Genomic DNA, 24,241 nt, shown 5'->3' with positions numbered 1-24,241 from the left:
TCTGTCAGTAAAGATGGTCCGTTTCCGGCCTTCTTGAACTTTGAACAGGGAAGAATGAAAATGGATTTTAAAGAATTTTGAACCATTCCTGTAAAAATGTAGCTATAAAGATCAATTCAGCTTGTTTGTTGGGCTGCTTGTTGTTGAAAGCATCACAGTGAATGTCGATATAAGTTGCAAATATTAAGATATTTCAGTCAGACAACTCATATGTGAATGTTTATGAAGAAGATATGATTGAAGTTTGGCATTTAGGCTTTGACTCCATCTATCCTATGTTTTGTCTATTTATTACTGGAATGATGAGGGAAATATTAACCCAGAGCTGAGAGCAGAGAGTACAGTCTGAACTAGACTGCCCAGATTTGAGGAGTATGTTTGATGAGGGGCATGTAGAGTGTGAGGCAGATTATGTGGGAAGCAGCAGATCTGTTCAAACACAACTATACAACAGAAGAATAATGTGAATATATTACTGAATGTAATAGTTTTGTTCTTGGCTTTCCTTTGGTTTTGAAGACCCTTCAAAGCCATACTACTAAACTTCGTCAGATTTTCTCAATGAGGCGCCCTTAATGATGATTGACAGTGATAATGATAATTTAGCATTCATTTTGCCTCCTACCTGTACTCTGAGCTCTTTTCAGCAAATGCAGTAGTCTGTCACTTTCTCTCTTTCTTGTCCTCTCTTCCTCCAGTAATGTCCTCTTATGTTTCTTTGCTGAATCAACCATGGTGCATGTTCAAAGCAGCCAGTGTGTTGCTGTCTAGATGCTGGCGTGTGACGCAGTGGTGTAAAGCAATAATGTGCTGTTAAGTGACACAACGTCCTGGAAAAAAACATTATAAGGATCAATGATGTGGTTAAAAGGTGGTTCTTAAAGGGAAAATTATAATGTTTCACTCAGTCAATATAAACCAGAGATGGGCATCTCTGGTCCTTGAGGGTCACTGTCCTGCAGGTTTTAGATGCTTCCCTTCTTCAGCATAGCTTGTTGTGAAGTTCTGCACAAAGACCCATTAATATATATGAGATGTGTAGAGATAGGGAAGGATTTTAAGCCTGCAAGGACGGTGGCCCTCAAGGACCTGAGTTGCCCACCCATTCCTGTTCTAAACAGTAATTGCTGTTGGGAAGAATACTGTTCTATGATGCCGTAGAGCTGAAGAAGCCTCTGTCTGATCACACATTGTTGTTTAATCACTGTGATATGTAGAGCCTGTACAGTGTTGTCCTTTATGTTTAGCAGCTTCTTTCTACAATCAGCTTTTAGGGGCTTCCTGGCACAGTGGCTAATTTCTTTATTGGTTCGTTCAGTTTCTGTTAGTTACTGGTCCTGATGCTGCAGCCCTAACAGGCTGCAAAGCAAACTGCACTCTTTACCACAAACCTGTGAATGATATGAAGCATCTTGTCACAAATGTTGAATGACATAATTCTCAAGTCATATAGACTGCTGTGTCAACACATTTTCATTCTCAAATTGTGACATATTGCTGCTTGGTCATCTATTGAGTCAGTTTTAAAAGGACAGGGAATTGCCAGCAAAACTTTAGCAGCAGTGAGTGATGGACTGGCTGCACCAAGAGGAAAAGACGACAGGAAAATGTCCTTCTATAGTGCTGAGTTATCAAAACTAACACAGGCCACAAAAAGAGGTCAGAGGGGAGGAGAGGGATCTAGACTCATCCTTGACACAGCTGTTTTTTTACTTTCTTTTTTGTCTGTATTTATTTTGACTTCTTTAATTACCGAACTTCAATACATATTAACTGTGCCTCATTAGGGTTAGGCAATCAAACTAAGGAAAACTTAATAGTTAGACATTAAAATACACAATACCATACATTTACTGAAAGCATAACTAGCATTAAAAATCCTGCATGTCCTAAAATGACACTGTACCCTAGACCAATGCAACAGGCTCCACATAGTCTATTGGTTGCTTAAATAAACTCCCAGGTATCCGTACACCACAGTAACCTTGAGTTATCTTTCTGAATTCAGATGATGCTGAAATTATATGAGCATTAGAAAATTAAGCATTTAAACCTGAAAGCAGATAGATTGAACAGGTGCCACTCTGCTGATATGAAGCCAAAAAGCATTCATTTCACTGCAGTTAATTAAAATCCACTTGTCCAAAGTCCAATCATTTTATTATTCTACTTTAAGTTAGAAGCGTAACAGCTAATAACAGGGATTGTACTGCCAGCAGAATCTGTGCACCATGATGGCTCACCTTTAATCAAAATCAATCCCATTTAAGCTTGCATTGCATCTATGTGTTATTTATTTATCTGGCTGGAGGCCACACTGAAGGGTCTAAAAATGGCACATAATCCCTCTCTGCTTGGCATTCATCTTCAAAGAGGTTTGTTTTAAAGGCAGAGCCCTGAACAGCCTGGTATCCTGTAGATGAGGTGTACCAAAGCAAAATGCAGCCACTCAGTCATGAGATGGCGACTGGACTCTGAGCTGGCAGTTGCCGTCATGTGTGGTTCATGCTGGAAGTATTAATCTTGATTTAGCAACATGTTATCTGCAGAAATGTGCTGGTTTTTTCTGAGACAGCTAATTAATGTTTTTAGAACAGTAGCAGAAACTTTGTGGCAGCTACTATAAAAATTAATTGGAGACTTTACAGCGTGTTTGTTTAATAAGCTCCCTCAGCTCTACTTAACAGAACATGGGCCTGTTGTTTATCTGAGATTAGACTGAAATCAGCCTGAGTAACCACTGCTGATAGAAAAATAGAACTAGTGTTTAACAGCTCCCTAACATTTCCTGCTGGCTGCAACATGAGATATCCAGCAGTTAAACATTTCGACTGATTTCTTGTTTGTGACTTTTAAAAAGTTCAGTGAAGATAATATTAAATTTCCCCTATAATTTTCATGTAAGCCGTTCCAGTGCAAAGCCTACCAAGGAAACTAATGACTCTAGTTTGTTGACATGATGGACATTAATAATAATAATAAAAAAAAGAAATTCTGTATCATACAAATAATGTTTTCCAGAATATGAGGTGTTTGTGCCATTGATTTTTAAAATGAGTTTATAGGTTCTAATTAAAATCACAGAATCGATTATTTTTATTATATTTAAGTACAGTTGTTTTTTTTTAAGTTTTAAAAACTGTGCAGTATAGATTTAATATATTCAGTGCCCATCAGTTTAACTATTTTTATGATGTTTTAGTGAATTGTGATAAATTTGTAAATGTATTATAATTTTATGTGAAATGACATAATTTTTTAAAAAACTGAAATTTTATGTATTTTCACAAAAGTTTTTCATGCTATTTTACTTTAGACGTGTAAATTTGCCATCTATTTCCATAATCTTATTGGTACTTGCCTGTATTTGAAAAATACAGGAAAAACTCAGCAAAAATTTTATATTGCAGATATATTTTTTATGGTGTAATTCAGCATGTACAGGAACAATGCTAATGATGTAATTACTGATAACTGTGTATCCTGAAAACTATGTAAGAGCTGACATTTCTGTGTGATGAGAGAGAAACGATTCTATGAACGAGTACTGACAGCAATATTAAAGCATGCCATGATGGGTACTCAGCTTTATACAATGCAAAAATACAATTTGTTTGGCTCATTTAAGAACGCTTTATATTAAAAACCCAGCCATGTAAATTTTAACAGCTACATATAAATTCATTTTAAACTTGCATGAGAACAGAGAAATAAGCAGCTGTCTTCCCCTTATTAGTGAGAAAGCTAGCAGTCTGTAAAATGTACACTGTACATTGTCATGTAGCAGGAGGACATCATGTATCAACAACATCATCATGCAGCATCATGGAGCCACTGAATGTCATTATGTAGCAGGAATGCGAGCAGATGCTTTACACGTACGTCCTGCATCTTCATGTAAGCGAAGGGAAATGTAGCCATAGGACAACATTTTAGCCTTTTCTTTTTGTAAAACTGCAGTTTAGTTTTTCTTTGCTGTGAACCAAGTAAGTTATTGTGCAGTCTCTCATGAGAACAAGCTATAGCAGGTCTAAGTGGCCAGAGAAAGTGTAGTGGCGTGTGCACTGTGCTCACAGGTATATGACATATAGCCACCCCTAAGTGGGGCAATTTATTTGATACCTAGCTAAATGTAGCTACAGATGCCAACAAAGACTGCAGCTCATGCTACAGACGTGTTTTTTTAATGCAGTATGCAGTCATGTAGTGGTACCAAATCTCTGGGGAATGCCCCCTTACAAAGTATTGGTTTTGGTTTAAGATTTTGTTGGATCTCTGTCTGTTCCTTAGTTGCTGTTCTGGTTTCCTGTTTTATTTTTGTAGGGTTCTTCCTTGGTTCATTTCCTGTTTGCCACAGATGGTTTCTGTTACCTGATTACACCACCTGCTCCTCGCCTTGTCATTAGTATATATATACCCCTTGGTTTCTGTTATTCTTTGCCAGATCTTTGTCATTATCTTTGTCTTTCCCAGTGTCATCTTTGTGATCCTTGTTAGTTTTAGTCTGCTTCTCAGTTTTGGTTTCCTAGTCTTGATTTACTTATGTAGTCATCCTGCCTGTGCAGCACCTTTTGTTTTTTCATACAACTGTCAATTCCCACATCCTCCTGCCTTTTCACTTTGCATTTGAGTCCACACCCACTACTGCACCCTCACATTTTGTCTTATAATACAACATAAAAGCTTCAATATCTTTATTAAGACACTACTGTGTCACTGCAAAAAAGATCAATGTGCACACAAGGCAACACAAGAAGCCATCTGTTTAATCATTTTTAAAATCAGTGAACCTGCAGCCTGCTACTGTCAGGTCAGAACCACTAAATCAAATAACTAACCTCTCTTTGTAATGAGGATGCATTCACATTTCATTATTTGATGACAATCCAAGGTTAAATATTATGATTTACAGCTACCAGTGATGGGTATCAGATGAGGATTTTCCACCAGCCTTCCTCTCTAACATTCACCTCTTCTCTTTTCTCTTGTTCACTTTCAAATTTTTTTCCAGGTGTTGCAGATTTGCCCAAAGGACATGAGAGCAGATATCTGTGTTCATCTGAACCGCAAGGTTTTCAAAGAGCATCCAGCTTTTCGGTTGGCGAGCGATGGCTGCCTCAGAGCTCTGGCCATGGAGTTTCAGACAATCCACTGTGCTCCCGGTGACTTGATCTACCACGCCGGTGAAAGTGTGGACAGCCTTTGTTTTGTTGTGTCCGGATCCCTGGAGGTCATTCAGGATGATGAGGTGGTGGCCATTTTAGGTGAGTTCAGCACTTTTGAGGAACTCCTTATTTTCTCTTTCATCAAGTGATGGGTTTAAATAGCTTAGAGTAATGCTTTAATTAAAAATTTTTCACTTTAGTTGCAACTTCCTGTAACATATAACAGTAGTAGCTTTATAATCATTTTGAAACGGAGTGAAATGAAATCTGTTTACCCGTTTGGTTTTTGTGTTGCATCAGAAGAAGAGGATACAAAATTATATTTATGGCTTCTAGTGAAGGAATTCAAACTTTAATTGCTTAACCACATGATAAAGTCCAGAAAGGACTTTTCAGACCTTTTGAAAACATTTTTACAAACAATTCTTGATTCATATTTTAACCAAAAGTACATAATATATAAATAGTGATAGAACTTAACCAGTTTAAGGATGTAAGGCTGCCTGTTCACCCAACTAACCTAAATCTGCTGAAATGTTTTATAATAAAGAGTTTAAGGTGTCTTAAACCATGACACAGAGACAAAGATCTTAGTAGCAGCTCTGCAGATATACATTTTTATAAATAGTCAAAAACTGGTTTACAGCAGCAAAGATACAGTTTGGTGAAAGTGGCCTCTAGGACTGTTTGAGCATAAGTGTTTTGCAGCACAGCAACAACAACAAAAAATGAAAAACTCTTTTCTTACTTTCTTCTTTCTGTACTGCAGTACTCTGCAAAGTGTTTCTGACTGCAGTGAAAGCTGAGCTGCTTGTGGATCTTTTTCTGCTGACAAATGGATTCAAGATTTGGGCAAAAATTTGTTTAACACTGTGTGATACACAATCCCCTCAGCTACACTTTGTATACACTCTGGGATTTCCAGCTTTGACTGAATCCTATCCAGTTCGCTCCCTGCTTCTGAAAGTGCACTATAATATTTTAAAAAGATTTAGTTTTCTGTAATTAAAAACCACCATGTCCATCCCCACATATGTTACACTGAGAAGTATAGAAGTAAATACCTACAAAAGGGTATGGATGGATGAATAATGTTGCTGAGTGATGTAGAGGAGGCATGGACTGGATAAAACTGAGGAGAGGATGCTCCAAACTGGCTGGAGAAGAGCTGAAAGATGTTGCTGGGAATGGGTCACTGCATTCTGCTAGTTGGCCCTGTCGTGACTGCTGGTACTTGACAATGAGAGCTGTATTCATTAGTCAAATAATATAACCACAAAGTAGTTGAATGTATTTATTTTTCCTGTATATTTGTCCTTGTAAGTGAGGATTTAGGAAGGCTCAGAAATGCTATATAATCCGAGAGGAGCGTGTTTTTCTCTGGCAGCAGCGACTGTGGTGGACCATGGAGCAGAGGAAGGGAAAAGGTGGTTCGGGGAAGGTTCTCCGAAGGTTAGTTGAACATTCGTGGTTTGCTTAGAAAAGTTTTCATCCCAACTATTCAGGCAACATTCTCTGAGTAACATAGCCAACTTTACCAGAACTTCAGCCAGTTCCTTTGCTAGTTGTGCACGTCTGCAGGTAACAGCCTCTCAGTGGCATGGCTCAGTGGGTAGAGTGGTCTTCCTGTAACCCAAAGGTCGCCGGTTCGATCCCGGCCCAGAGAGTCCATGTCTAGGTGTCCCTGAGCAAGACACCGAACCCCTAATTGCTCCTGATGGGTTGTGGTTGAGCACCTTGCATGGCAGCTTCCGCCATCAGTGCGTGAATGTGTGTGTGAATGGGTGGATGTGACATACATGTAAAGCATAAAAGCGCTATATAAGTACAGACCATTTACCATTTAGTTACTGCATCCACACCAAACAGTACTTCAGTGACTGTGTGATTGTCAGCTGAGAGCAACAGGCTGAAGATCATGTACAATCTGCTGTGATTCCACCTGCTTAAAACCTCCATCTCCATCCCGAGGCTACAAGCAGCAGAACCAGGCAGAGCCAGGCTGGGCTGCATGGTCTTCCCTGGATTTGGAGCCCCTGACCCCCGAAGACACGCCCCCTATTTACACGATGAGGCTGCAGTGTATACATAAATGTTAAAAGGAAACACAGAAACAAATACAATTTGAAAACATAGAGGAAGAAAATGCAAGATTGGATATAATAAGAACATAAATATGACTGAATAAAACAAAAAGAAAAATGGAAAGTATGTAAAAAATAGAGAAGTAAAATAGAGTATTAATACATAGTTAAATTAAAACAGTTGAAAATGACAATAGAAATGTAAATTTATCTGATATTTTATAGATTTCTTAATGGGAAAAATTATTTCTTAAAAATTTTTTGTATAAATTTTTGGCATATCAATTTATTTTAGACATTACATGGTAATAAATGGTAAAAATCCCCCCAAAAGATTTTTATTTTTTTGTTACATTTTGTTAAAGGGCCAAATAAAAAACCATATTAAAATACATTGGACTTTTCTTACCATTTTTTCATGGGTCGGGCCTTAAAGAGTTAATTTAAGCTTTTTCAGTCCTCCATAACAGGATGGATTTGGGATTTGGTAACCTGTAACTCCAAATGAATAAAAGTCTATCACATTTGAAGTCATTTTCATAAACTTCTTGCATGCATTCGCGTCTAATTACAAAAGAATATCTCCTCACAACAGTCATACCTCAGATTTATGTATCACATTTCATGGGCCTGAGATCAGTGAGTAAACAAGATATTACTTGACTTCATGAAACTGAGCACAATATGAAGTACAGTGATTCACGGCCATGATTAATAAGGATCCAGCTGCCTTTCAGCTGCAGCTAGATCTGATCTTATTAATTAGAATTATAGAAACAAACAATTATAGGAAGAAAAGAACATTTTTAAAACTCACTATTGATTCTAACGATTTAATTTGTGAACAATGGATTTGAGGCACATTGGCTCCTTTTCAACAATGGCCTTCTATCAGTTCCTTTTTGGATAAATTGTTACAGAGTTAGCTCGATACCATTGACCTGGATGGAGAAGCTAATGGAGCCGGAGGATGTGTAGGGGCAGCTATGAATCACATTCTCATTAAGTTAATGGCATTGTAAACAGAAACAGCAGGTACAAAAATAAATGAAAAAAAATCTGCAAACAAAAAAGATCTTTTGTATAAATACGAGCTGTTCTGTGGATCATTCTGATTAAAACGATGCTTTGATTAATGCTTTTGCTGTGTGTATTGTGATAGACTGCATAATGTTCAAGGTGCCATCCAGTGGTGTGTTTGCAGTCATGTAAAACCACATAAACATCATCTTTGTTATTTAGCCAGACATTGTGTTGATATAATTGTTGATCCCTTTGAGACATAGCTCTTGATGGTTTTCATTTCACATATGGTCATGTTGAGCCTTTTAACTCAAAATAGCACAGAACATGAGTCACAGACAGACAGCTTGCTGATCAAATGTATGCACGATTTTGATTTAAGTTACTTATAACTACAAAGTGAACAGTTTTTACACAAAGCACTCAAAAGCTATCATTTTAGTTTTATTAATGGGTTATTAATCTTTTTTATTATTAATTAGCTGACAGCATTTACAAGTTTTTAATTTGGTTTACGGTCACGCTGTGTTTTTAAACAGAAGCTAATCAGAACCCAGGCTTATCCAATATTAGCAACATATTATTAGCTTTTTGATAACATAGTCAAGCTGAAGAGTCAACAGTGTTTAAGCAGAGTTGAGGAGCAGCAGCTGCAGCCAGGAAACAAATGTAGACTGAGGTGGGGCTAATTTTCATATTCATTAATCTATGCATGTTAGATTAGGCAAAGGTGTAGAGCTACATCTAGGCCTTTTTATAACATGAAGGGATTATTTCCGTATATATTTCTGATATGCAGAATTTTAAGGGGTTTAACAACTGCCTGGAAAATGTCTCATCAATAAGCTAATAATTTAATGATAACAGTTTATTTAATATGTTTTTAATACGTTAATATGTGTCAGACTGAAGGAGGATTTCTCATAACCTGGCAAGCAAAAGCATTATTATTATTTTCTTAATGAAGCATTGGTAACTGTAAAATAAAATCAAATAAAAACAAGTATCGAGTCACTTTTCATTGACTGACCAAACAAAAACATAAAGTTTTTATTAATAAATGATCTCTGATGGATCTCCAGAAATATAGATTGCAAAATTTAGTAGAAGAAACACGTTTTATTACATTTTGTAGACAAGTGAAGGGTAAGAAAACCTATTAGCTAAGACATACTGGCTTTAAAGAAGTTGACAAAAAAACATTGAATTTATTAATAGATATATTAATATCTGTATACATTTGATGTTAAAATGGTTACTTTTACTTATAATTTAACACTGTATTCAGTTTTTGAGTTTATATTTTAGTATAATGATGTTATAAAATACAATATAACAACAAATAAGGTTTTATATATGTACTAACATTTTATACACATAAAGTTTTACAGTGCTGTTGTATGACAAAGAGGAAAACTTGTGTTGGATTCAGAAAAAGTTTACTAAAAAAAGTCCTGGCAAACAACTTAGTTGTTAAAAAAGATTTATAAAGGCAGTTATGCAACAATTTTAAGGAATCTTTCCCACCTCTACTCAGACAGGCCATCAGAGCATGGTAACCCAAAATGTGCTCGTCTGAAAGATTTATAAGATTTGTTAAGCACTTGTGAATTATTTATAAACTATTACTGAAGCTGGTTTTACAAGCCCTTTTATGGAGGAATCACCGGTTAAAAATTGTGTCCTCTCTCTGCAGGTAAGGGAGACGTATTTGGGGATGTTTTCTGGAAGGAGGTCACTCTGGCACAGGCCTGCGCCAACGTCAGAGCGTTGACCTACTGCGACTTGCACGTCATTAAACGTGATGCTCTGCAGAAGGTGCTGGAGTTCTACACGGCATTTTCTAACCACTTCTCCAGAAACCTGCTGCTCACGTACAACCTGCGAAAGAGGGTGAGTTTATCATCAGATTGCAATAAAAAGAAATATTGCATTCTGCTCAGATTTGGGCTTTACGCTGCAGTTTTAGTTTTTCTTATTTTAAGTCTAGATTGTGTCAAACATTTGCATTACAAATACTGAGATATAAAAATATACACTAAGTCAAAAGTTTGGACACACTTTTCCATTCAATCTAATGGAAAACACAATGTTTGTCCTCAGCATTTAACAACATTACTAATTGCAGCTTTTAAAGATTTAAAGCTGAATCAAAATTTTTCTAAAATGAAAGCTAAAAATTGCAGCCTTTAAAGGAAGGATTTATTGAACTGTAGCCTGAGGCTCCATCAGTATTAGCTAAATGGATTATGTTAGTACTGGACAGTTAATTAACTAAATGAATCACCACTGTCACTTTCAAATGGAGCCAGATTTTTTTTCAAATGGACAGTCAGCCTAACTTTAAAAGTCTAGAGCTGCTTTCACTTGACTGTAACATCAACAATAAATGAAAGTGTATCTCAGTAACAAACACCAGTTGCTCTCAGTTAAAATGTGCTTGCAATCACTAACACGGTTGATATGTTTCCTCTTGGATAAGTTCCAGTGTATGTAATTCAACTCTGAAAGAGTATTATTATAGAAAGAGTTGTTGAAAAGAAGCCATGTTTGGGCACATGTGAAACGGAATAGAACAAAGCTGCAAGTGCAAATCCATAATCTATTTGTAACCCATTCAGATCAGATGCAACATAAGCATGTTTGTAATTTTTCACCCATACAATCTCAGTGTCCTATTACCTTTTTAAATATACATTTGCTGCAAACCCCTCATGCAGGTGATTAAATATAGCTGGGAAATTTAGGAACTCTGTCACTAATGAAACCCACAGTACTGTGATATAAATACAGTATAATAATATAGTAATTTGGTTAAAAGGTGCACCTTGCACATTGATTTTTGATCATTGATCTTATCTTATCTTATCTTATCTTATCTTATCTTATCTTATCTTATCTTATCTTATGCCCTGGCCAGCTATGCTGCCTGAGCTCATCCATGTGAACACTTGATAATAAAACAGTCCTGTTACATAGTCACCATATTTTAAAGCCATTCTTATATCCTTCTCTTAGAAGTGAGCAGCTGTGATGAACAACACAAGTGTAGCTACCAATCATTACCTCATTTATACGGTTAGTCTGCCCAAGAGAGCCCAAGTGCAAGATTGCATTGCCTGCATATAAAGAGACAATCTCAAGTCAAGATTCACCAGGGCCTCATGCTTCCTGAATGTCTACAGCCGGGAAATCCAGAGATGGATTGAATGAGTAGCCAAATGCTTTCTTTAACAGCAACTCTTGAGATTGTATTTTTAAATGGAAAAGCACAGCAGACAATACAACCTGCACTTCTTCCATTCAAGCGATCCAAGCGTGGGAATGTAATACTGTATGTAATAACAGAAACTGTCTTCCTTTTCAGAGATGATTTATGACTTTTCATTTATTATTTTATTGTCATGCGTGGTCACAAGTAAATTTATTTTATTTCTTATTAGGGATATTGGACCAGCTCTATGACAACCCCATATGCTACCCTTGTTTTCTTGTTTATCTAATGTATGTTTGACAAGGAAAAACACTTAAGCATTGTACAAAGTACGGCTGTGTGCTCCTCTTTAATTAAATAGAAATACATAAAAAATAAGCTTATTTGGTTCCTTGCACAGTGCTTTTATGAAAAACAGGGCTGAAATTAAAAATCTGCCACTATCATCTTAATGAAAATAATTTGCTTGATACACTATCAGTCAAAAGTTTGGACACAATGTTCCATTAGAAAACGTGTCCAAACTTTTGACTGGTAGTGTATGTGAAAACATTTACAGGAATGAAATGCCAAAACGAGGTTTGTTTTAGATAATATTTTAGATATTAGACAGTTGTTACAGAATTAATTAGTTAACTAATGAATAAAATGAGAGGATAGATTCCTGAACATAAAACTACAGTCAGCTAACCAATTAGCTTAGCCTTGGATACAGACTAAGAACAATATAATACACATATAATATGTAAGTTGCTGCAGGTTCAAATATTTGCTGTTAATCATTTTTTTATGGATACAATAAACTGTCACATCCTAGTGGTTAAGTTTAAATGATAAAGAAAATAAGATTACAATAAAAATAATAAAAATATCAAGGGCAGCCATGTATATAACGTCTCCCTTGGTAGAGTAAATCTTTCAAGCAAAATATGGCACACAGACCACCGTTCTGTATGTTAGGACGCTGGACAGGACAGGGTAAAAAAGAAAAAAAAAAAAAGTTTAAATGATGGTGTTAGACTGATTTTGTTATTTTTGCACAACTAATCTTCATGCTAGCATTAGCGACTAGATCTTAGTCTAGCATTGTAACTTCTGCGGTGATGTGGCACCTTTATTTTATTAAAAACTATTACAAAAAATGATTACATTATGAAATGAAATGAAATGAAAAATACTTTATTAATCCCAAAGGGAAATTCAATATTGTAGTAGTAGTAATTTTTTTTTTTTTTTTTTTTTTTTTTTTTTTTTTTTTTTAGTAAAGTAAAACAATCACATTAATTAATTAAGGGCTTTGTTCTTCAGCCTGATAGCTGCTGGAAGGAAGGATCTTCTGTATCTCTCTGTCTTGCATTGGACTTGAACAAGCCTCCCACTGAACACACTCTGTTGTTTCGTCACGGCGTTGTGTAGAGGGTGTGAAGGATCTTCCATTATCTTCGTCAGCTTGTACAGAATTCTTTTTTTGATGATCAACTCCAGCGGCTCCAGAGTTACTCCAAGCACAGAACCGGCTTTCTTGATCAGTTTGTTAATTCTTTTCAAGTCTCTGGTTCTGATGCCGCTGCCCCAGCAGATTGCTGCAAAGCTGATTGCACTTTCAACAACAGACCTGTAGAACATTTGCAACATTTTGGTGCAGACGTTAAAAGATCTCAGCTTCCTTAAGAAGTAGAGTCTGCTCTGACCTTTCTTGTAAATGTACTCAGTGTTGCTTTTCCACTCAAGTCTGTTTTCCAGCTGAACTCCAAGGTACTTGTATTCCTCCACCACCTCCACCTCCTCTCCCATGATGGAAACACTTCTATGTGTGTTCTTGTTCCTCCTGAAGTCAACAATCATCTCCTTTGTTTTCTTGGTATTCAAGATGAGATGATTGTCACCGCACCATTTCACAAACTGACCGACCAGTTCTCTGTACTCTGCTTCTTGTCCATCACTGATACACCCAACAACTGCTGAGTCATCAGAGTATTTCTGCAGATGACAGAACTCAGAGTTGTACTGGAAGTCTGAGGTGTACAGCGTGAATAGAAATGGTGAAAGTACAGTCCCTTGTGGTGTTCCAGTGCAGCTGACCACCATTTCAGACACACAACCTTTCAGTCTCACAAACTGTGGTCTGTTTGTGAGGTAGTCGTAAATCCAGGTGGTTGTGGAGGGATCCACCTGGAATTTCTGCAGCTTCTCACACAGCAGAGCAGGCTGAATCATATTAAAAGCACTTGAGAAATCAAAGAACATGACCCTCAAAGTGCTGCCTGACTGGTCCAGATGAGAGTGGGCTCTCTGAAGCAGGTATATGATTGCATCTTCAACCCCAAGCCCATTACGGTATGCAAACTGTAATGGGTCCTGAAAGGTGTTCACCTGCTTGCTGAGGTGAGCCAGTAAGAGTCTCTCCAGGACTTTCATGACGTGAGATGTCAGGGCGACTGGTCTGTAGTCTTTTGGTTCAGCTGGTTGTGGTTTTTTAGGCACTGGAACAAGGCAGGATGTTTTCCACAGCACCGGGATTCTTTTCTGGCTCAGGCTGGTGTTGAACAGGTGCTGGAGAATCGGACATAGCTGTTTTGAGCAGGTCTTGAGAACTCTGGGACTGACACCATCTGGACCTGCAGCCTTGTTCTGGTTCAGTTTCACCAGTTGTTGCATGACTTGGTTACAGGAGACAGACAGAGTGGAGGTGGAGGCAGAGGAGGTTTCAGGAAGTCCTGATGTGGAGGGAGATGAGGTTGTGTCCAGGTCCTTGACTGAGCTGCAGGGTGACAGAGTGGAGGTGTGACAGGAAAGCTGTGGGCTCATGGAGGGTGTGTGGCTAGTTGGGGTTGAAGCAGGAGGTGAGCTAAACCTATTGAAGAACATGTTCAGTTCATTCGCTCTGTCCAGACCTCCATCAGTCTGATCCTCCTTTATCCCGAAGCCAGTGATCTTCTTCATTCCTGACCACACATCCCTCACATTGTTTTTCTGAAGCTTACTTTCCAACTTCTTCCTGTAGTCCTCCTTGCACTTCTTCATTTGTGTTTTAAGTTGTTTTTGTGTGGACTTCAATAACTCCCTGTCTCCATCCCTAAAAGCTTTCTTTTTGATGTTCAGCAGCTTTTTCAGGTCACTGGTGATCCAGGGTTTGTTATTGGGGAAGCACCTCACTGTTCTTGTTGGAACGGTGCTGTCCACACAGAAGTTAATATAATCTGTCACACACTCAGTCAAGGCATTGATGTCATCTCCATGAGGTTCACATAGGACGTTCCAGTCTGTAGCCTCGAAGCATCCTCTCAGAGCATCTTCAGCTTCATTAGACCAGGTTCTAATAGCCTTTCTAATGACTGGTTGTTGCTGAACGATGGGCTTGTAGGAGGAGGAGAGAAGAACTAGGTTATGGTCTGATCTTCCTAAAGGTGGCAGGGCAAAGGAGCTGTATGCATTTTTAATATTTGCATAAAATACAGTAAGTCCAACGTTTTGTTTTCTCTGGTGGAGCAGCTGACAAACTGTTGGAAAGTTGGTAGAGTTGCAGAGAGGGAGATGTTGTTAAAATCTCCAGAGATCGCCACAAATGCGTTTGGATGTTGTGTTTGAAGCCTGGCCACTACAGAGTTAATGACATCACAGGCTGCGTCTGGAGCGGTACCAGGTAATATATATACCGCTACCAGAATAACGCATGTGAACTCTCTGGGTAAATAATACGGGCGGAGACTCACAGCTAGCAGTTCAATGTCTCTATTGCAGATTTTCTCTTTAACAGTGACATGTTCAGGATGACACCAGCGCTGGTTTACCAGCACCGCAATTCCACCTCCCTTCAGCTTCCCGCTGAGTTGTTTATTGCGGTCTGCACGGACCGTCCTGAAGCCGTGTACAGACGCATTACAGTCTGGGATGTGTTCATGCAGCCATGTCTCAGTGAAGCACATAATACTGCACTCTCTGTATTCTTTAAGAGACCTGGTTAGCACCTGAAGTTCATCAATTTTGTTAACTAGCGATCTCACGTTTCCCATAACAACCGTTGGAAGAAACGGTTTGAATCGCCATGCTTCTGTTAATAATTTTCCTTGGGCGATTGTAGAAGTAGATCTGTATTTTAATGTACATTTGTTTAAATTGTTCTCCAACAAAAATACATACACAGAAAACTTGCACACTGAGTACAATGAGTTTTATTAATCCACCAGTTCCAGATATTTGCCTTAGGCTAAAATGTAGTTGTGAAGTAGTGAGGTAGCTAAAGCTCCTCTTATTTCCTAACATACAGTAAACACTGGGCCAATCTGTTTATGTCAAGAATAGTTCCAGAAATCATCCTGATTGTTGTTAGCGCTATTGTTACAGCTGACAGGGTGTCAAACAGCTCCAGTTTGACACCCTGCTGGCAATACTGAAACCAAACTCATAAAAGATGATTGGCCATTCTCAATAGGCTACTCAGTTAACCCAATTTTATTTACATAATTTCAAGTGCTTGGTGCTAGAAAACAAAGTGCATAACTTTGTCAGTTGTGTTTTTTATGGTTTTATTTATGGGCTTGATGTGCAAAGTTTTTGCAATTTTGAAAGTTTTAACAAAGACATAACAAATCATTCCTAAAGAGTTTTGTCCTTAATGTACAGTTTCCTGTTAACAGTTGCTGGGGTGGGTGGTTTGGATACTGTGCATCACCCACTGAAGCCAAAGGCTTGACGTGAACTTTCTGTCTGTCTTTGGGGAATAGTCTCTCTAAATGTGACATTTAGAGAGATTGTGCCTTTTAAAATATCGACAGTCTTCCTCATACAAACTGTACAATCATTATGATAGAACCTGAAATGATGTTCTTTTGGTCTATTTGAAATTTTGTTCACTTTTAAGACCGACTTTGTGTAGAGGCTACAAAGTGTTGCGTTGTTAATGTGCTGTCAAATACCAGTGTTTTCTATTATTCAGATCTACAGTTATGAAGCAGTTTCAGTCATAAGTACTTTAAATTCTCTTGTAGATTGTCTTCCGGAAGATCAGTGATGTGAAACGAGAGGAGGAGGAACGACAGAGGCGTAAAAACGAAGCCCCTCTGAACTTGCCACCAGATCACCCAGTAAGAAAGCTTTTTCAGCGCTTTCGGCAGCAGAAGGAAGCCCGCATGGCCACCGAGAAACCTGATTTGGATGAGCAAGATATTGAGAAGGGCAAGGTCTATGTGGATGTCCCAATGGCTAAAGCAGCCATTTCAACTACCAGCATTGTCACAGTAACTGAAAGTCCAGCAACACCCTCATCTTCAACACCTTCACCTTCAACACCACCAAACAGCACACCTTCAGAAAAGGCGAAGTTACAGGTGCCCTCACCCATTTCTTTGGTAGGAGGCCGAGCTGCAGAACCAGTCAAAGTAAAAGGCTGGGGTCGCTTCAAGGAGTCCATGGCCAAACCCGACAACTGGAGCAAAGTATCTAAAGCAGAATCCATGGAGACTTTACCTGAACGGACCACTGCGCATGACTCACAAACATCTCTAAAAAAGACAGACTCATGTGACAGTGGTATCACTAAAAGTGACCTGCGTCTGGACAAAGTAGGTGAGTTTCGCATGACTCCTCAGGACCGCAGTCCCGCTCAGCCTCCAGAAACGAGGCACACGTTTTATCCCATTCCTGAGCAAACACTTCAGGCTTCACTTCAGGAACTCAAGCTTGAGCTCAAGGATGACCTTAAGAACCTGAATGTTCGAATATCCAGCCTTGAGGCGCAACTTGCAGAAGCACTTAAACTTCTTAAAGCCAGGAAATCAAGCACTGGCTCTCCACAGCCTCTTTTTGACATTTCTAGACCTGCCTCTCCAGAACTGGAAAAAGAGGACATCTTTTCTTGAAGGATGGAAGACTTATCAGGTAACAATAAACCTTGAACTCAGCTGGAATCTAGTAATATCAAAATACTTAGATAGCTGAGGCTGCACTGGGCACACCATGTATAGGCATCATTGTGGTCTGTAAGATCAGCCAGCCTTTTATTGTAGAGGTGTACCCGCTGGTTAACGAAATGTTAGCAAGTCAAGGTCGTAGCCAAGACTTTGGTGTTGTAGCAGTGAACACTTGGAGGTTAAATAAAACCTGACAGCTCTACGTTTGTACATAGGGTTGATTTATTATTCCACTGCACTGAGACGGAGAAATTATTAGCAAAATTTGATTTTTTTAGGATTCCTTGACAGATCTTGTATCTCTGTTGAGAGGCTTCAATGGAGGCAGCATGGACCATTGATTTGTTATTGAATCATGCATATGAGGTTATTTGCATGTCATATATATGTGAGCCTCATTTTGCAGATGGGGCATATTTCATTAATTGACGTTGCACAGCAAGTCATTTGCATCATTTCACTTTGACAGTGAGAAAGGACATAGTTTGCCCATTTTGAAACCATCTTAGAGTAATTTCTTCAAACACATCTCTTATTAAATCAGCTGTCAAGATGATTATGAATTATACAATAGATAACTTTGGCCAGGCAATCTGATTTCCAAAATCATGTTTGAGTAGAGCTTACAGTGTAATTTCCATAAACCACAAATAGATGTGCTTGATGAAAAATGAATTTAAATGCTAACTAGTCAGGCAGCACTGAGGTCATTATCCATCTTTCCTGAAGTCGTGTATTTGTTATTCTCATTTATGAACACTACAGCTACATACATAATACAGTATTGTATGAGAGTCATGCATTTTTAGCTTCAGGGATGCATACATTATTAAATAATGCAGAAAACGGGCCGGTTTATGGATATGCTCCTTCTTTCATAACTGTCATAAACATAACGAGGAATGCCCTTTAGCTAAATATTTGAAAAAATAAAACATATTTACATAAAAAAATAAGCTCTGATAAAGCGGATGAGACCACTAATTCATTAGCATCTGTTTATAGTAACGGGTTTTTCACTTAAATGGTCCCGGACATAAATTTTTACATTTTAAGCCAGCTTCCATTTAGCATGTTTTAATATTTCTATCCCCATGTACGTAAATTCCCAGCTGTTATTCTTGGACTCCACTTTGCATGATTCACAGTGCAATTCTTACCTAATTCTGCCCCCTTATGCAGCCCCGTAATTCATTTTCTGTTTCCTGAACTGCTTCCCTATAAGCCTACTTTCTTCTGATTGACTAAGCCTTAAGGGAACAACACCCCTTTCTTTTGAATGGTTGTGCATGTACTATCCCTGTTATATGTAACTGTATAACAGAGTCCATGTGATCCTAATTTAGTTTTTCTCTAAAATATGAAAAGATATTTTAAATGTGTTACCTCTCCATGTTTACTTCATTAAAAGGCATTTTAGCCTTGTTTGATAAAACAAGAGACAAAGTTAAAGACAAGGTCATATTGACAGAATCTAAAATATCAATAAAACTGGGAGACATCTACAGGAGTATATGACAATAATGTTTGAACAACAGCCAATTTATATCAGATAAAAAAGACAACTATCAACTTAAAGCAATAGGTTTACATTTACATATAATTGTATAGTAATGATAGTACTAAACAACCCCTTTTCTGCAGTAGCTGTATTGTGCCTGTTCCCTGCTAATGATGCATGTTTACATTACACTGCATTACATTTATGTATTTATAGTCAGTGTTTAGAAAATTTGTTATGTACATATTGCCAAATCACGGTTAATGGCATGAACTGAAATGTTGCACCATTAAGTGCAAAGGCGTAAATTTATCTATCATCACAAAGATATAAAACGTAAATGATTTTTTAAGAGGACTTTGCTGACATTTTTGTATTTAACCAGTAACTTAAAACTATTGCTCCTTTTTGCTGACTAAAGGATTTGTAAAAAGTTTTTGGATAATATCAGGAAAGTTACTGTTTACACCTACAGAGATATCATTTTAATTTATTTGTTAATTTTATGAGCAAAGTTAATTAAGGGTAACTAGCAGCTCTGTTCACATGTAAACAAGCTTAAGGCATCCACACACCAGGTGGTGCTGTGAAAGACACTAATAAAAGATTTTGTTGTATGTTTATTAGTTCCTTAAACATTTCTTTTTTTTTTTGCTAACAGTGAATTGGGCCAGGTCAGTCCAGTCAAAATAATTAAAATATGTTATTTGCCTTTTTCTTTGAAAGTGTGCTTTTGTTTTACACATAAGTATTATTTCAGTTCCACAAGAAACAATTCATTTAAATGTAATTATTGTTTCATATGTCACATCAACAAACACTAAATAAATCTTGAACTAATAATATAATTGTGCAACATCACACAATTAATTTAAAAATTAAACTTTATCTCACTAAATTATATTGTTATCCAAAACCCTGCTAACCATGGATGCACTGTCAGGTATGTTCTTATCTGAAAAAAACAATAAGAATAAAATAGATAACAAACTATGAAAACAGAATATTGTTATGCATATCAAATATTAAGTAAATCAAGACTAGGAGTGGTGGTGTGGAGTGATATTGAAAGACCAGTTAGCTCTTTAAGTAGAATTGTGTCACTTAGTGTCATTTAAAATCAAAGATTAATAGGAAAAGTTTCAGATTAAACTCATATGATTAATTTTCATTGAAAAGTGTTGTTATAGATGATAAAAGGTTGAAAGAGATGGATTGCAGTCAACAGAAACACACGCAACACACATAACACCAAAGGGTTTTTGGTCAATTCTGTCACTGTAGAAGCAGGAGCTTTGCTAAATCTATATTTAGTATACAGTAGAAATATTTTTAGATGTGTTAAAAAAAACATTACTATATATTATTTATTATTCATCTGGATAATTTATGCTCCATGCATGCTTTTATCTCTTAACAAGACAAAAGACAAGCTAAGATGGACATGGCTGAGTGGAAAAAAAAAAGATGCTGAGTTTTCTGTTGCCTCTATTTCCATCAAAAATTCAGTTTGTTAAAAATAAATGGGCATGCCTTCACAGAAGTGAGAACTCGTTTGGTTTGGAGCCAGTGTTTGTGGGTCATATTGGGTCCGCTTCCGCAAGAATTTCCACCTAAGAATAGAAAAAGCCTGAAAATCACATCACTGTGGCCACAGATAATTTATAAATCTGCTGCTCACAAGTAAAGAGTTCACAAATCAAGTGGAGAGAAAAAGAGGTCAGACAGTAAAACAGGAATTTAGTCACTCTAGTGAAATAAAGGAATTAGAAATTGTGAAAAAGCATATCAATTATTCATCCAAGTAACAAAAGCTGTTCTTAGATTTCTTTTAAAAGATTTGAATCTAAGACAGTGTTGATAAAAATGTATTACATTATGATAAGTGTTTGGTGCATATGAGAAACATATGCCAGATGGACAAAAGAAAAAACAAACTGTCCCCTAAAGTTTTAAATGGTAAAAATAATAAATAGGAAAGAAAATTTCATACTATTGTGTGCTTGAGGCTTTGATATGGCTTCCAGGACACATACAAACACATACTTTGCTTAAACAGGCATGTTTGCATCAGTAGCATGTTGTATTCTTAGACCAGTTTGAGGGTGTAGACATTTTTAGAAAGGAGGTCATGGAGTGAGATGAGAATATTGATACCACAGAGATGTTTTCTACACACACAGGCTGCCTGCTGAGCTACAGAAATTTAAACTCAGCTTTATGCATGTGAGTCAACAGCATCCAGGCAAAATCAGCTACACTTACTGTAAACTAAAGCCCACATATACAAAAGCATCTGTACATCTAAAAATGTTATCCACAGGAAGAAAGTAACGTTCCTGTCATCAGTTTAGTACAAAAACAACTGCAGCAGTAGATGTGGTATGATCACTAGCATCAACACCAGAAAATAATCGACTCAAAAAGAGTTTTGTTGTCTTATTTGCATAAAATATGAAATGTGAAAACAACTGCTTATGGTAAAACAAAAAAAAAAAGAAAAGAAACCCCACCAGATTCTCCAATAATCTGTTCTTTAGGCACTAAATTTATTGCATAGTCAGACATCCTTCTGTAACCTCCTGCCAGCTTTCTGCTGAGGTCAATTGTTCTCTGAATCAATCTATCAAACAGGATTTCTTGTCTGGGACAGCTGTGATCTGCCCTCAAGCCGAGAACTGCCAAGCCTTAACAGTAAAGTATTACTCAATTTTTTGCAGATTGTGAGTTTTGGTCAGTTTTAGGATTAAACCTCAAATTAAATAAAACTGAAACTGCAAGTCTGTTCAATATCACATAAATGAAAAAAAACAATTAAAAAAACACCCAAATTGACTAATTTACCTTAATGAGGTGCTAATATTTTCTTTTTTTCTGTAATAAAACAACAAAAAATATTTTTTTCAATAGATATTTTGTTTGAAAACTGTAAATTGTGTTTTTTTTTAGGTTGCTTTAGGCGAAATATTTTCAATAAAGTAAAAATAAACTTCACCAGTGACACACATGAATGACAAAAATGTTAACATTTACAAAAGAAAAAGAAAAAACCTTAGATTTTCATTTTAAACCAGTGACTGTATTAAGTTTGGCTTCTTGTGTTGCATATACTGAATTCTCAAGTTTATTTAACAATAAATGTACAATTTTTTGAGTTTACTTTAAACTCAGCTGTCTCCAACAGAAAAGGAATTGATCACACTGTTTTCAAATCAGTAAAACTTATTGTTTTAGCTTAAAAAAAAAAAAAAACAACAAAAAAAAAGGAAATCTGATCATAAATATGCTTGAATGGAGTACAATCCACTCTAATATAAAAGGCAAGAAGCTTAAAAGCAATATTTAGCTCTCTGCTATATCATTTATAAATAAATACCCAAACAGAGACAAAAATATGAATAAGCTACAGCGCCTCATCATCTCATTAACCAGAAGTGACTGAAGTCATTACCTTTGAATGCGACTCAGAGGCATGCAAACCTGTGCCTTCATAATATTGTCCCAAACTCCTTTTCCAGCCTGCAGAGAGAAAAACAGTGTTGATAATCCAAACCACTGTTGCTCCTCTGAAACCATTTAAACAAAGATCTATTTTTGTGGTCAGCTTTAGAAAGCTGCCTGAAAACCCTTCCCAAAGGTACAGATGTATACATATGCACAAGTTATACTGCAATGTTTAGATTCTTAAGGACAAAAAAAAGCAATGTTTGAACTTGGTGTACTGTTTATGTATTATGCACTTGCCTCTGTATTCACATGTCCTGTAATGAGAAATGTACTATTTTAAGCACAATGGGAACTCTTTGTTATGAACTGTGACACACTGTACTACTATTCATAATAAATATTTTATACATACTGCGTCCTGTCTGAGGAATGAATCGTGTCGTGTGTGTTGTTCTTAATGTGTTGTGGCTTCTCAGCTGGTGTTGAGGAGGACGCATCTCTAGGAAGGTGTAACTCAGCAGGTGTATTCTCCTGCTGATCTTCTTATGTCAGATAAACCTCACAGTTTTTGTGCTCATTTAAGAGGATTTCTTGCTGACCCCTGCTCACACTGATCCTACTTACTGCCACAGATGTGATAATCCTGAGGACAGAAATCAACTAATGGAAACAGCTGAGGTTTAACAGAACAACACCTTCTTGAATGCACAATACTAATTACTCACTGACAGAATTGCATGTATGTTATTAGATTAAAGCTGACAAGTTCTGGTAAAAACACATTTTAGTGCTGAATTTAAGCAAAAGGATCAAGTCTTAAGCCATTCATCACTACATCAGATCTGTTACCACTATAGTCTATGTGACATACATCATCCTTCTCTCCCCAATTCCCTTTCCAGATGCACCTCCAGTCATGTCTTTGCTGGACTTACTGCTGCAAAGAGCTGTTTAGACCTGGCACTTGTAAAACGTGCAGGGACACCCTGTATGCTTTGCTGAGATATGCCAAATTTTTGACTGATACTGTAGCTCTTTATAAGTCTTTTTGTTAAAAACCACAGTCTTAAATCTGGAAGGGGGGGATCATAACAAGCATACACATAGCTAATGGACAAGTATAACTTTTTTTAAAACTTTTCTTTTTTTACTTTTTTAACTGTTCCTATGATTGACTTTTATGGCTATAATTATTCATTCACTATTTGCTGTTACTTGGAGTGCTGCTGCAAAGTTATGTTGTTTTATATGCAATGACAGTACAGCTATTTGCAGTAAATCTGTGCATCTATCCACTATATAAGGATTAACTATCAAATTGAAAATGATGTATTTTAGGTTTTTGCTCTGCTCGTCTTTCTATAGTTTAATGAAGTGTACACTGGCCAGAAAAGAAACTTCATCTCAGTTTCCAAAGCCTGGTCCACCGTGGAATAACTGCAGCAAGGGGAGTTTGATTTAGAGCTTGTACATAACACAGAGTTCAGGTGTGAGCCTTTTAGTTGGGTTCACGGCAGTTTGCACCAATCTCACCCTGCACCACCTCAGGTACAGACCTTAATGCAGCCTCAGGACATATTCAGACCTCCTCTTCTTTCCTATCTTCTGTCTCTAGAAAATAAGTGAGGAGGCAGCTGGAGAGACTGAACTGGAATGAGGCTGCAAGTCCAGATGGTGTCAGCCCCAGGGTCACAAAGATTTTTGTACAGATATCTGTGATTTTTACAACCATGAGTCAGAAGGTTCCAGTGGAGTGAAAGATATCTCGTGTTAAGTACCTAAAAAGAAAGAAATCTTATTCATTTCCAGACCAGTTGCAGTAACATCTCACATTATGACAGTCCTACACAAACTTTCATGAACTCAACTAAATAAAGAAATAAATACCTTTCAGGAAC

The 24,241-nt window shown here is 37.2% G+C and overlaps 1 protein-coding gene across 2 annotated transcripts in view; it reads left to right on the top strand.

Moving 5' to 3' along the window:
• kcnh1a (potassium voltage-gated channel, subfamily H (eag-related), member 1a) overlaps window positions 1-20,193 on the top strand; it is a 57,559-nt gene extending 37,366 nt beyond the window's left edge. For both annotated transcript variants that reach the window (XM_042010835.1, XM_042010834.1), the window contains 3 exons: window positions 5,012-5,264; window positions 9,969-10,165; window positions 16,475-20,193. In XM_042010835.1, the coding sequence (XP_041866769.1) occupies window positions 5,012-5,264; window positions 9,969-10,165; window positions 16,475-17,344 (1,320 nt within the window). In that variant the 3' untranslated portion in view covers window positions 17,345-20,193. The remainder of the gene's footprint in view (window positions 1-5,011; window positions 5,265-9,968; window positions 10,166-16,474) is intronic.
• Window positions 20,194-24,241: the final 4,048 nt, after the last annotated feature.

Source organism: Melanotaenia boesemani, chromosome 16, assembly GCF_017639745.1.
Source record: "Melanotaenia boesemani isolate fMelBoe1 chromosome 16, fMelBoe1.pri, whole genome shotgun sequence".
Taxonomy (NCBI): Eukaryota; Metazoa; Chordata; class Actinopteri; order Atheriniformes; family Melanotaeniidae; genus Melanotaenia; species Melanotaenia boesemani.
Note: the sequence above shows the minus strand (reverse complement) of the source record. Positions and strands in the feature narration are given on the sequence as shown.